At 34.1% G+C, this 12,602-nt stretch overlaps 1 protein-coding gene across 2 annotated transcripts in view; it reads left to right on the top strand.

The window, feature by feature from the left end:
• Positions 1 to 12,602, top strand: part of LOC149799163 (uncharacterized) — a 114,907-nt gene that overhangs the window by 22,095 nt on the left and 80,210 nt on the right. For both annotated transcript variants that reach the window (XM_089958343.1, XM_089958344.1), the window contains exons 3-6: positions 1,058 to 1,150; positions 4,260 to 4,388; positions 7,961 to 8,037; positions 10,997 to 11,091. In XM_089958343.1, the coding sequence (XP_089814469.1) occupies positions 1,058 to 1,150; positions 4,260 to 4,388; positions 7,961 to 8,037; positions 10,997 to 11,091 (394 nt within the window). The remainder of the gene's footprint in view (positions 1 to 1,057; positions 1,151 to 4,259; positions 4,389 to 7,960; positions 8,038 to 10,996; positions 11,092 to 12,602) is intronic.

The raw sequence follows: 12,602 nt of genomic DNA on the forward strand, positions 1-12,602 counted from the left end.
CAATTCAACAAATACTTCCGGAAGTCAGTTATCAAAAGACAGTCAGCTCTTAATTAGGTTCTCAGAGAAACATTCGCAGACATAGCTGTAAGATTGACTCATTTTATGTTTAATTACAAGAGGACACATTGCATTTATGACACTTACACTTAAAAGGAACTAAAAGATAGAACTAGAGCACAAATTTCAATTGATAAAAAAATGATTAAATTTGTATTTGTTATTAAAGTATTGCCTCCGCTTGGAGTGAGTGACATTTTCATTGATCAAAATTTCCTTATGTATCGTTAATTGTGGTGAAATACGAATGATGTTTGGAAAGAAAATGTAAAACATTATATGACCTATTTTTAAATTTGATATTTCATAGTGTTGATTAAAATTTCCAGGTCCTATCTACCATTTTTGACGATAAAATGAGCGATACATGTACATCAAAGTTTTCATTACCAGTTTTGATCACGATTTTCTTCAAGTTCAACAAATAGGGATCAATTTTTGGGATATTTTCTCGTTTAAAAAATGGGATGCATGCTGGATCCCGTGTCATAAGCAGGTTAGCGAGTTGTCACTTGTTTAGGCTCGAATAAACAGTAACACAAGAAAGAGTGAAAACAACAAGCTTTGAAAAATATACAATAATTTATTTCCCTGGAAAATTTCTGTAAAATAAGCATAATTGTTAGATAAAGTTGAGTTTCTAATTATTTGGATTAAATAGCATTGTTTTGATTATTGTGAACCATTCAGAAATATTTGCAAATATTGCAGTAAATATAGCCTAACATGTATCTTTAAATGGAATGATGATGGGTTTTCAGATCAGTAGCTATTCATGTTGATCCATACTGTAATATAATAATTGATATTGCATTATACTGCAATACGATTTCATGTGGTAATACTCACCTCAGTGGTATATTCTGTTAAGTATATGGATGCAGGTGTGATGAGTTCTGTAGAACATTTGTTTTAAGCTGGTTTTGTTATGCTATTATTGTACACTGTGTTATGTACTGAAAGAGGTTTGCAAACAGCTGACATTTTTTATTTGCAGTATTGTTACACCTACTCAGAAGTCGATGCCTGGGAAGTGGAAAGGTTTGGCTACAAACATTCAAAACTCTCCACCAAGCTTAGGGTGCTGAAGGTAATAAGATAACTGCATCCTTTTGATCTGTTTTTTCCAAAAGTTGCAATATTTTATTTGAGAAAAAAACTCAGTCGTATTCATGCCATCAGTAAGCTCAGAAAGTTTAATGCAGTTTCATGCCTATTTAACAGTGCATACTTACAGGGCTGTAAATATATCCAGTAGCTTGTCCAGGACATGTGATTCAAGAAAAAGTTAAGGATACTGACCAGTTGTTATTTGTGCCTTTCTTCAACTTCATATTTTTGATCATTTTCTAATGCCTGTGAAGCTATCAAAGTGCAACATGTGCAGACCTGCCAACCGTTATGATTTGCCCATAAATCTTATGGAGATGACCATTAAAAATATTGACTTACGGAATAATAGCAAAACTTAAGGAAATTTGATTGTTGTGGTAATATTTGGATACTGTCTTGGTTCCATATTTCATATTAGACTCAATGGAGGTTTTAGAGAAGCTAATTAACTTTACAGGAATCAATCAGGTACTTTAAGTTGAACATATGTTGTCATGCCAAACATCTGCATGATCAAGCTGTTGCCTTTTGAATTTTCTAAACCTGGCATTCAACAAAACAATACTTGTTCAAAATGAAAGGGACAATAAACCTCTTACAATATTTTAATCATCAATACAGAAGAATAGAAAGGGATGTTCATAATTTCTGGTGAAAAAGCAGAAAGAGCAACAGTTATGTTTATCGGATGTCATATAAAGATTCCAATTTAATTTCATCTGGTTAGTCATGTAGTTTTCAACTGGTTTGAGTTTTGTCTTTATGCTGCTTTCACTAATTCAATGTGTATGCTGTGCAGAAAACTGTCAGAGGACTAGGACAGGCTTGCTTCCACATTGAAGCCTTGCTCTTGGTTACTCCTCCAAGGTTAAGCAATGGTTTGTTCACATTCCCTCCAGAGCTTGAACTCTTTAGGAAATGGAGGACTTGCTTAGATGCAAGAATGGTTTTGAATGTGTTACACTAGATAAATATTGAATAGAGGAGTCTATACATGGAAATTTTTAGAATCAACTCTGCCTCCTTGAAACAAACCATCTGATTATGGTTCTGCTTTGCTTAGATCAGAAGTTTAAAAGATTTCTGATCCTGAACACAGTACTAATTTTTGGCTGTCTTAGCTGTACTTTGTACAACATTTATTTTATTCATATTTCAATACAACAAAGCCATTCTTTGTTTGCTAATGTGTCTTTCACCAGTGTTTAGATAGTAACATTTCAGCTTAGCATATTGGTACAAATTAAGAGTCAGTTCTGGATGGTACACAGTGGCACAACTACTGTTGTAGCAGGTACATTCATACTGTGGAGCCTGACCCAACCAGGAAAACAAGTAAACTGACAGTAAGGGTGGGCCTTGTACAGAAAGTTTGCTGTTGGCCCCGTGGTGAGATAGTTATGCCACTGATGGCACATAAATGATAACATGGTTAAAAGGGAAAATTCTGATCTGGAAGAAGATGTTACAAATGAAAATAAGATAGTGTGAAAACATGCAGATGAAATTGTGACTGTTTCTGAAATATTTTACTTGGCTGGGCTTAACTCTTACCATAGAAAAATTGAGTGGTTGTCAGTGCCAATCCTTCCAGTTTGTACTTCAGTTTTCTGGTCCATGGTTTGCTAGACTTCACAGCATAACTTTATCAGAATTGTGTTTGATTTTAACTGAATTTAATGTGCACTTGATAATAATGAGACCTCTGGTGAGTTCCATTTCCAGCTTCCAGCCAGTGTCACAGCTCAGTAAAACTATACTGAGCAACAAAAAAAAGCCTCTCATTATTTTATTACATTCCTGCCATGTACATAATGATTTACAAAGTGAATATTTGTACTTTTGATAAATATGATAACAAATGCTGATGATGATCCCGTAGATCTAAGTGTGAGCAATCAGCTTATCCACTTGTGAATTTGTCATAGTTTCCAGAGTAACATTTCTTGCAAAACATCGGCACTGTTGACAGATGTAGCTGAAGAACAATTCTGTTTTCTCTCATTCCTGCTGCAAAGATTTGCATTAGTATCATTTGGTATGACTCACTTTGTGTTTCAGTACATGTAAGCAGTGTAACATATGCATTAACTCATTAACCCCTGGCACCCCGTTTATGTGGCAGGAAGTAGTAGCCTACTGCCGAGTTCTGTAGGATCAAGGTCATGTATGAAACACTAAAGTGGGTAGTATTATAGAAAGTTATACAGATGTAGCTCTACAATGATACCATATAATCTAGAAGTTCTAGTTGTGCTACAAAATACAGAGAAAAAACCCGATTTTTTTCCCGACCCAATATTTGCCTATTCTCGGAATTTGATTTTTTTTCCTGATTTTAGACTTTTTGGCCTCAGATCTAAGGCAGACTGGTCTGAACTGCACACAGACAGATGAACCTTTGCAAAAAGTAGGATAAGATGGGCATTTGTAATAAAGAGTGGTCTCAGTACAAAATTGATGGGTCTGTTAAGTAGAAAGAAAAAAAAGAACTCCAACTTTTACCCTTCTGCTCATGTGCGAGTAAAATCGCCAATGAAAAATGATGTTTCTAACACAACTAGGCATTAGGTTAATGGGAAATCACTTGGAAGTCAATGTATTAGGATGTATTCAGAAAAAGCCCACAAAATGTGTTTCCTACTCACATTTCAAGTGAAAACGACAAAAACCTTCAGAGGTTAATAAGTTGGTATGACTCACTTGGTGTTTCCATATGTGTAAGCAGTGTAACGGATGCATTAATGTCATTTGGTTTGCCACAAAGAAATCAGCTTGAGAAATGTTGTCTGCCTCATTGAAAGCTATTGCGACATCAAGAACCATTGGTTTTATCTTGGAATCTGATTGGATCATCTGATAGGAAAGTCAACTGTCTAAAAACACTCCCACTTGAGCACCATATATTCTTATTGAACTGAAATCACAATGTAGAAACCAATACATTATATTACCATAGAGCACACATGACTTGTTCAGCCAATGAGAATGTAGAATATTTTGTACAAAAGTAATAAGGAACATAATCCATTTCCTTCTTTCCAGTACTCAGTATCATGGATACTTTGATTTTTGTTCCTAAACAGAATCTGTTGGAGTCTCAGTTCGACTATAATTCCAAGTTCAAGGACAAGATCAATGAACTGTCTCCAGATGAAATGAGATTCCTGCCACTAGGGAGAGACAAAAATGGACTGGCTTATTATTACATGCTGGTAAGTAGTGTTCACAGGGATTCATTTTGGGAGAAAAAGTTATCATCTGACTGTCAGACTGACATATGTTATCTGGTTTAAAAGTTCTGGTCCATAGATCTACAGTAGTCATGGTAAGTACTGTATTTACTGAATTATAAGACAAGTCCAACTGCAAACTGCACAGACTCAGATCTGCAGGGGCATGATGCGCCAGTAGATATGGGTATATGCAGTTTGTTTTGAGTAATCAGTTGAACAAAACAAGATAGACCCTGATCTGCAGGTACATTATGCAATTGCAATCTTTGTTGTGTGCAGTTTGACTCGATGTATAAACAAGTATATATAATAAATCTTATTATAATAAGTATTGTTATATGCTCATTTTTTTCTCCGTTAACATTACATTGTCAGAATCAGTATTTTACGATATTGCACACCTTCATATTGCATTCACGTGCATAAAGGAACTACTTTCTATTGTAAACAAACAATGGATGCAGACACCAGCACTTTTGATTTGTAAACAAATCATGTACACTCGCATAGTAGGCGCTTTACGTTTTGGTTGATTGAATTTGTTTCTGAATGAAGTAAAGCAGATGTTTCGTGGACTGCCACATACCAGCCGCTTTGGCACATTCCGCGTTAACTTTTTTGATACAATGTTTCGATTTAGGCTAGCTATACAGAAGACGCAAGAAAGGGTCCTTACAAATAACATACAAGTGACAAGGCATAAACTGTCTTCTTTAGCTGGTAATAAGAATGGCAAAAAATACACTTACAGTTTTACATCCTGAATTTCCTCAAAATGTACTTTCTTAGTTCTGCAAATCTGAATTACATGAGCCATGTCATAGGTTCTCAATCTTGATAACACATTTCGAAATTGTACTGTAATTTCAAATATAAGTGCAATTGCATCCTCTGTACTACACTCAGAATGAAATAAGCATTAAATTCCATAGCATCTTTTTGATGATAATTGTAATTGAAAGATTTTATATTTTTCCATATTATGATTTCAAACATTCAGTGACAGAAACAGAAACACATTTGCAGATGTCAACATGCTTCTCCCTCGCTTCTTCGATCAGATGTATTTCATGTGGAATTGTCACATATAAATCCAGTCTGTAATCACGAAATTTCGTAGAATCGAAAAAAATGCCAAAATCTATTCATTCCAGATCAAATGGAAAAGTTGTTGCAGTGTGCATTCCTTCACAGTATGACTCCAAATTTAAATTTTAATTAGACTAAGTTCAAATTTATTTGGGCAGAGTTATGTGCAGAGTAATAATGTTGTTGTTGTGTAATCATGATACCTTCCAAATTCAGCCCTCATAACAAATGAAACAAATTTTCACCAAACATTTTCTTATGGTATCTAGTTAGCTTTAGATAAAAATGGTGGCTGTGATACGTTCAGTTTGGCAGTCATGAAAATCTAGACATCCAAAACAGATAGCCGCATTGTTGTGTAATTTTCACAAAAAAATACTTTTTGTAAGTTACCAGACCACAAATTATTTTACAGCCAAAGAAAGAGTCTACTAGTAAATGGACTTAACTTTGTATATAATGTAAATTTTCAAAACTTAAATATGTGTCCTATGGATGAGAACGAAATATTTAATGCAATCTAGATATCCTATTATGTGATGAGTTGTTGATGGCATGGTTAGTGATACTATCTGGATTTTTGTAATCATGGATTACTTTTGTGTATTGATTTACTTCTACATCGTTAATATCCCTTTTGGTAAATCCAGAAAACTTGGTTAGACTGAATCCTTTTAAAATTTTCTAGAGTATTGACATTTTTTTATTTACCACCATTTTCCTTGTTTGTTAAGCATTTTCAAACATAATGCCATTTTATACAGCATCAGTCACAACTTAGGTGAACAATGAATCAATCCTAGCTGAATGAATGCTCAGATACTTAAACGGACAATATCCATGATGAATAAGTCACAGATGAATGAATAATCGTATGAAGGCTGTTCCATTTAAACATACATGGTGCCCAGGTAAGGTAGTTTGATTTCAAAGAGTTCACATTAAAATGGTAAGAAAATTCTGAACTGCATTTATGGGTGAGTACCCTGAATTCAAATGCCTTCCTTGGGTCCCAAGTATTTTTAAATGGAACAGCCCTGATACTCACTACTAGCTTTAGGACCTATTTACAGTATAAATAAAAATACCTTACTAAAACAATTAACCATACCTTCAAAAAAGGTTTGTCCTCCTACTAAATTGCGCACAAAAACTTGTGATGAGATATGTAAATATATTGAACTATATAATAACTAATGGCATTGCTATTGTAAAAGATTCATTGTTATGAAAATTCTCCTTGCTTTTAGTTTTGCACAAGTAAGTGCTGTGTCATACCTCAGTACTAAAGAAAAAATACATACTCTCGCATTCTACCTACAAAAAAAATTTCATTCAAGACCTGTTTTAATGTTTTTAACTTTTAATACTTCGTTTAAATTCCTGTTACTGAATTCTACCCAGTCTTATGCCAGCTTAGTAAATGATCCTTGCAAGTAAGTTGTTCTTCAAAACTTAAAGCCTTTCCATCAGCTCATGTGTTGTCTTTGGCACACACTCTGTGCAGTTTGTGGTAGGTTTTCCATTGCACTGGTTTCCATAGGGTAAAGCCACATTAGATCAATAAATCCTGGTGATTGTTATAACATAACTAACAATGTCATCTCCATAGTTATCGTGATTACTTCAATATACATCCCTGTTATCATTAATATCACTACTCCTAATAACCTTAACTTCATACTAAAATGTACTTTTAAAATAGATACTGTTGTTGCTAGTAATGGTCCCATAATGGATGTCTTGAAAATCTTTTTTTTTTAATGTTCTTCATAATGGATAGTCATATTTGCAAAGGGTTCTACATCTTGTTATAAATGAAGTATGCCAGATACAGTTTCAACACGCAGCATTAGAAAAGAAAGTAAGATCTTATCTTGTTTTCACAGAAATTAGTTTGATGGAAATTTTCATCAGACTTTGTAAATAGGCCAGTGCCATCAAGATGTTTGGTGACGTTTGATTATCAATGAAATCATGCATATTCATGACATGACCTTGCATTTGATTGGCTGAGTATGTCAACACTGTGGTAACTATATTTCTGATATGATTTTGATAAAACTTGTGAAAGAGTCTTATATTATCAAAATATTAGATGAGTTCCTTTTGAGTCAGGATCTAAGCTTATTAATGAGTCTTTCTTTTTATCTAATTGACATTTGTGTTTACCGCTATGGAGACCTGATTCCAAATTTGTGAGATAGGATCTGTTCTTATGACACTGTCTAAGCCTGCTAAGTAAATTAGTCAGCTGAATGGGCACTGTCAGGCCACTTGGACCTCTTGTTTTCAGTGATTTGGATAGTAACTAATGGTATTGGAATTTTAGTCCACCCCTTAGGTAACAAAGGTTGTGGGGCAGTTAGAAGTTTGGTGAGCAGAAGAATATCACTAGCATAAAACATTTGGGACAGGTGGCTTGGCTATAGATTTTGTAATTGAAATTGTTTCTCTTTCAGGATAAAGACATCAATTTAAGAGTCTACAGAGAATGTCAGGATGATATTGATGCTGAAAGCTGGGAGGTTGTTTGCAAGTAAGTTTATCTCCAGCTTAATGCCATAAAACAGGTTAACCAACTCCAGGTCTAGATTTGCCCTATCATTTTTACTCATCTGAGCTACATTGTGATTCTTAAATCCTATAACCTTTTTAGCAGAACTTAGATAAATCTTGTAGGGATCAGTAATGGATATATTGACTAGGGGTGAAACAATTCATCAGTATATCGATGCATCAATACTTTTGCTGAATTGATACACATATCGATAAAAGAGATGGAAAATCGATACAAATTAACGAGTCAGATGTACATACCAGATGGACAAACAATAGATGGCATGACCCTTTCATTGGTGTTTCAAAAATTAAATGTACGAAGGGCAGAATACTGAACCTATCTAAAATACTGACAATTTAAAAGTATAATGCAGTTATTGATATTTTGTTACACCTTACTGAAAATTGGTCAATCTTACGGGGAAAAAAAATCAACTGCCTTACTGAGACGGACTCGTCAGAGTTGGCAGGTCTGATGTATCCATAACTGGGTTAAGATTAATTGAATAAAATAAGGATTAAGAAAATGCAATTAAGAAGTAAAGAAATTAATTTAAAACCTCTGTCTGCACAAGCATTGATGGACTAAATACCCTTAATACAGCATTATGGAACAGATAAGAAATTTGGCTCATTAAACAAATGAAGTTTATGTTAGTGAAAAATCCTGTTTTGGAGCAGATGTATCCAAAACATAATATCTCTGGAAAATTGTACATGACAGTAACAAAGATAAGTTGCCCAATATATTCAAGCTGACAAAGCTAACTGTGTATATGCCCCTTCAGTAAGAAGCACAGAACAATATTGATACAAGGAAAAGGAGCAGAGTATGCTCAGAAATAATTAACAGATTAATGCTTATACAACTAGAGATGACATCTGTCAAAGATTTTGATTTCAGCAGAGCTACAAGAAAGTGGATTAGGAAGAAAGAGAGATATTCAAGTTTTGATAAATACTGGCCTCTGACAATTTCTTCCTCTTATCCTTTTCTCTTTGATAAAGGAAGAGGTTTCCCTTAAGATAAAATCCTGCCATCATCTCTGCTTAAACTCTACATGGGAAACAAGTTTGGAATTTCTCTTTTTTATGCAAAGATATTTAAATGGTGAATGAAGGTGCTGATGGACTAAATGGAATGAGTGATGGAGCATATTTCAAACTACTCAAGTTTATCACCTTGTGTAAGTTAAAAGAAAATTGTAGAATAGGACTGGGAATTGTCCATAGTTTTCTTTCTTCACTAACAAATACAAGTACCTGTGGCTGCAGTAGTATTGTGCGTCTGTAGGAAATAAAATGTGATAGATTTTGTTGGTATTCAACTTTATTCTCATGCCCGGATTTGTTGTAGATGAGATTTTTTTTGCATGAGGAAATTGCATTTTTTTTCTGTTTTGAAGATAACAAATTCTAATGTCTTCCAAGTGTAACTGACACATGTAATTGGTAATAATATGTTTACAAATCGTTCATGTTGTACAAAACAAAGTGAGTTAAATGGAGCCACCATTAAATGGCCTAAAATGTTGGATAAAACACTGCACCCAACAGGGACCATTCTGGTGGCCTAGTGGTTAGAGCATCTGCCTCGGATGCGGGAGATCGTGGGTTCGATCCCCGGCTGAGTCATACCAAAGACTTACAAAAATGGTACTAACAGCTGCCTCACTTGGCACTCAGCATTAAGAGGTTAGTGTTAGGACTGGTCGGCCTGAAGTCAGGATAATGTGACTGGGTGGGATATCATGCTACATGTCTGTGACATGATGTCCCAGTGCTATGCATCACTATAAACTGCCACATTGCAGACATCGTAGCGATATGACTGAAAAATTGTTAAAGCTGTGTTAAAAATCAAAATCACACACACAAACATGCACGCACCCAACAGGTAGTCAGTTTGAAAGCATTGTTGTTATTTCTCATCAAAGAAAATTTTGCATATAAATGTATGATAACTATATGATTATCTGCATACTCGAAATAGGAACAGAATGTCAACATACATGAAAGGGCACCACCTATCTTCCAAAGATGGAAAGACCATCAAGTTCATATGTGTATCAATATGTATCATAACACATATCGTATCGATACGTGGCACAGCTGTATTGTTTCACCCCAAGTATTAACTATACAAAGTATATAACAAGGCTAATCTGGACCAGCATTCAGTCACTATGTTTAAATTTTTTTCCTTCTGTAACATTTTGTCCAAAGTCTTATGCCTAAAGACACTTCAACAGAAAGAATCTTCTTAGATAGATTGAAAATAGAACATGTATTCTTTGTATTTCCAACTCATCATGAATCTCTTCTGTTCTTTTGTTTTATTATATTTGTGGTTTTAACTATTATAGAAATATCTGCATTAAAAAATAATTAAAGCACACCATTGTTTTTTCTTTATGTAGTTGAATGTTATAAGCTGCACATTTCTTTGGAAAGTTGTGCTTTTGTTGTTTTCAATGGCACTTTTGAACACATTATTGGCTCTATTATGCTGAGAAAATGGGAGCAGAGTACCTTACAAAAGGACACACACAGAAGCAGCTGATCTGTGCTGGTCTGGGTGTGTATCAAACCTACAACCCTTGAGCTATGAGTCTGATGCTTTACCAACTGTAGACATTTGATCAGAGTTCTAAATAGATATCAGGAAACCATTACATTATGCTTTTATCAGCAGAAATAAACATTTATAGAAATGAAGTAAAGGATCCTGTGCAGGGGAGAAATCATCGAGGTATAAATTAAACAGAAATGATTTGTTTGGTTGCAGTCCTTTTTGAGTTTTAATGACAACCATATTGTGAAAATACAAATAATCTTGAAGGAGAATGTTAATAATCTTTTAACCTTTCTGAAAAACTGTTTTGACTTTCTTTTAACAATTGCCTTGAATTGACTCTTTGATTTTACGATATTAGGGACAGAGCAGAACTATTCAAGTTGATAAGATCCCTACAGGGTGAAGTTAGTATCAACAACAACACGGAAAAGGAAGACTCTCCAGACATTGCTGGTAAATTACACAATTAATTATACATATTGAATTTTTTCTTGTCTGTGAAGACACTGGTATTATCAGATTTCCATTCGCAATGGAGGCATTGGCATCAACAATTTTAAGGTTCTGTGATAAAGCTTGTGAAAATTGTTGATTTTTTACAGCATTTGTTTTAAATACTAAGTGTCTAAAATGTTTGACAAGAAAATGCAGACAGCTATTCATCCACAGAATTGATAGAGAGGAGAAAGGGATCATGTTTCTTTTGTAATGATTTTTGTTTTGCAAGTTTTATAACCTGCATACTTGTCACAGGAAATATATCAGCATATTTATTTAGTGGTTACATAATTTGTCACAGTTTCTTTTATTTATTGTAATTTCTACGGTGTAGTCAGTATGATGGTCAGCATAGCATTTCCTTATGCAACAGTGATAATGTGTACTGTTAAAATGACAAATAAGAAATGAATATTTGTGTTTTAACTTATCAGCTCCATTTTGAAATAAAATTTTTCACATATCTGGAGATCGGTGTCTTTCAGGTCCTAGTAAACATAGACTTGGGCAGTCTGTGAGCTTGCCAACTCCAAACAATCAGCTAATCAAAGATTGTTATAATGAATGTTGCTGATATTTAAGTCAAGTTAATGTCAGTTGCTTATAATATTTCTTTAACATGTCTGCTTAGAAATAGTAGGCCCTTGTCTCTAACAATTAACCGCCAGAAGGATTTTGTTCAAAGTGCAATCTGGATACCACAAATGTAGTACCAACAGTCCTGTTTATGATCTATTTTTTTTACGTGATAATTACAGGAGACTGATATGTACTGCCTGGCAAACACTTAATTGGATAAAAATAAGTATTGTCAATTTCGAAAGTTGGCATGTCAAATATTTTTATGTATGTTACCAATTTCATGGTGGCTAGAGGACAGTTGTTCATTCAGTGGATGAAATAATTGTTCACAACTCCTTCAGTTGTGAGTGTTGGTAAATCATTAGATATGGTCAGTCTTTCATTTTTGTTGATGTATTTGATGAGATGAGTCTGCTATCTGAGCTAGGCAAGAAAGGAATTTTCTTAAAATATCCCATCATTTTATTTTATCCAATTTTTCTTCACTCATGTTGACATACTATGTTAGGGGCAAGTTCAATTTTCCATTTAGTTTGCCAGGACAAGCTGACTTGTATAAGCTTTGTAAATCCCTCCTCTGATATTTATTTACATCTCAATGATGCTATCAATTAATTTCTGAATTTCTTCTTATGATATTTCCCAAGAGCTTCCACAAGAGGTGTGTATGTCACTGATACTGTAATATTATGTGTGATGTACCTTGTCTTAATTTATTTGGGAACAACTTGCGATCACATTGACTCTTTTTTTTCATCACAGTTAATAATGTTCTTACACTTGAATCATTTGAAGGTGTTTCAGTATTAAATCAGGATCCATGACAGAATTTTAAAAAGCAAATTAGTGTATAATAAAAAAAATCCGAATATTGATTATGTTCG

Source organism: Sinohyriopsis cumingii, chromosome 5 (assembly GCF_028554795.1).
Source record: "Sinohyriopsis cumingii isolate HCF-2022 chromosome 5, ASM2855479v2, whole genome shotgun sequence".
In the NCBI taxonomy this organism is placed as follows: domain Eukaryota; kingdom Metazoa; phylum Mollusca; class Bivalvia; order Unionida; family Unionidae; genus Sinohyriopsis; species Sinohyriopsis cumingii.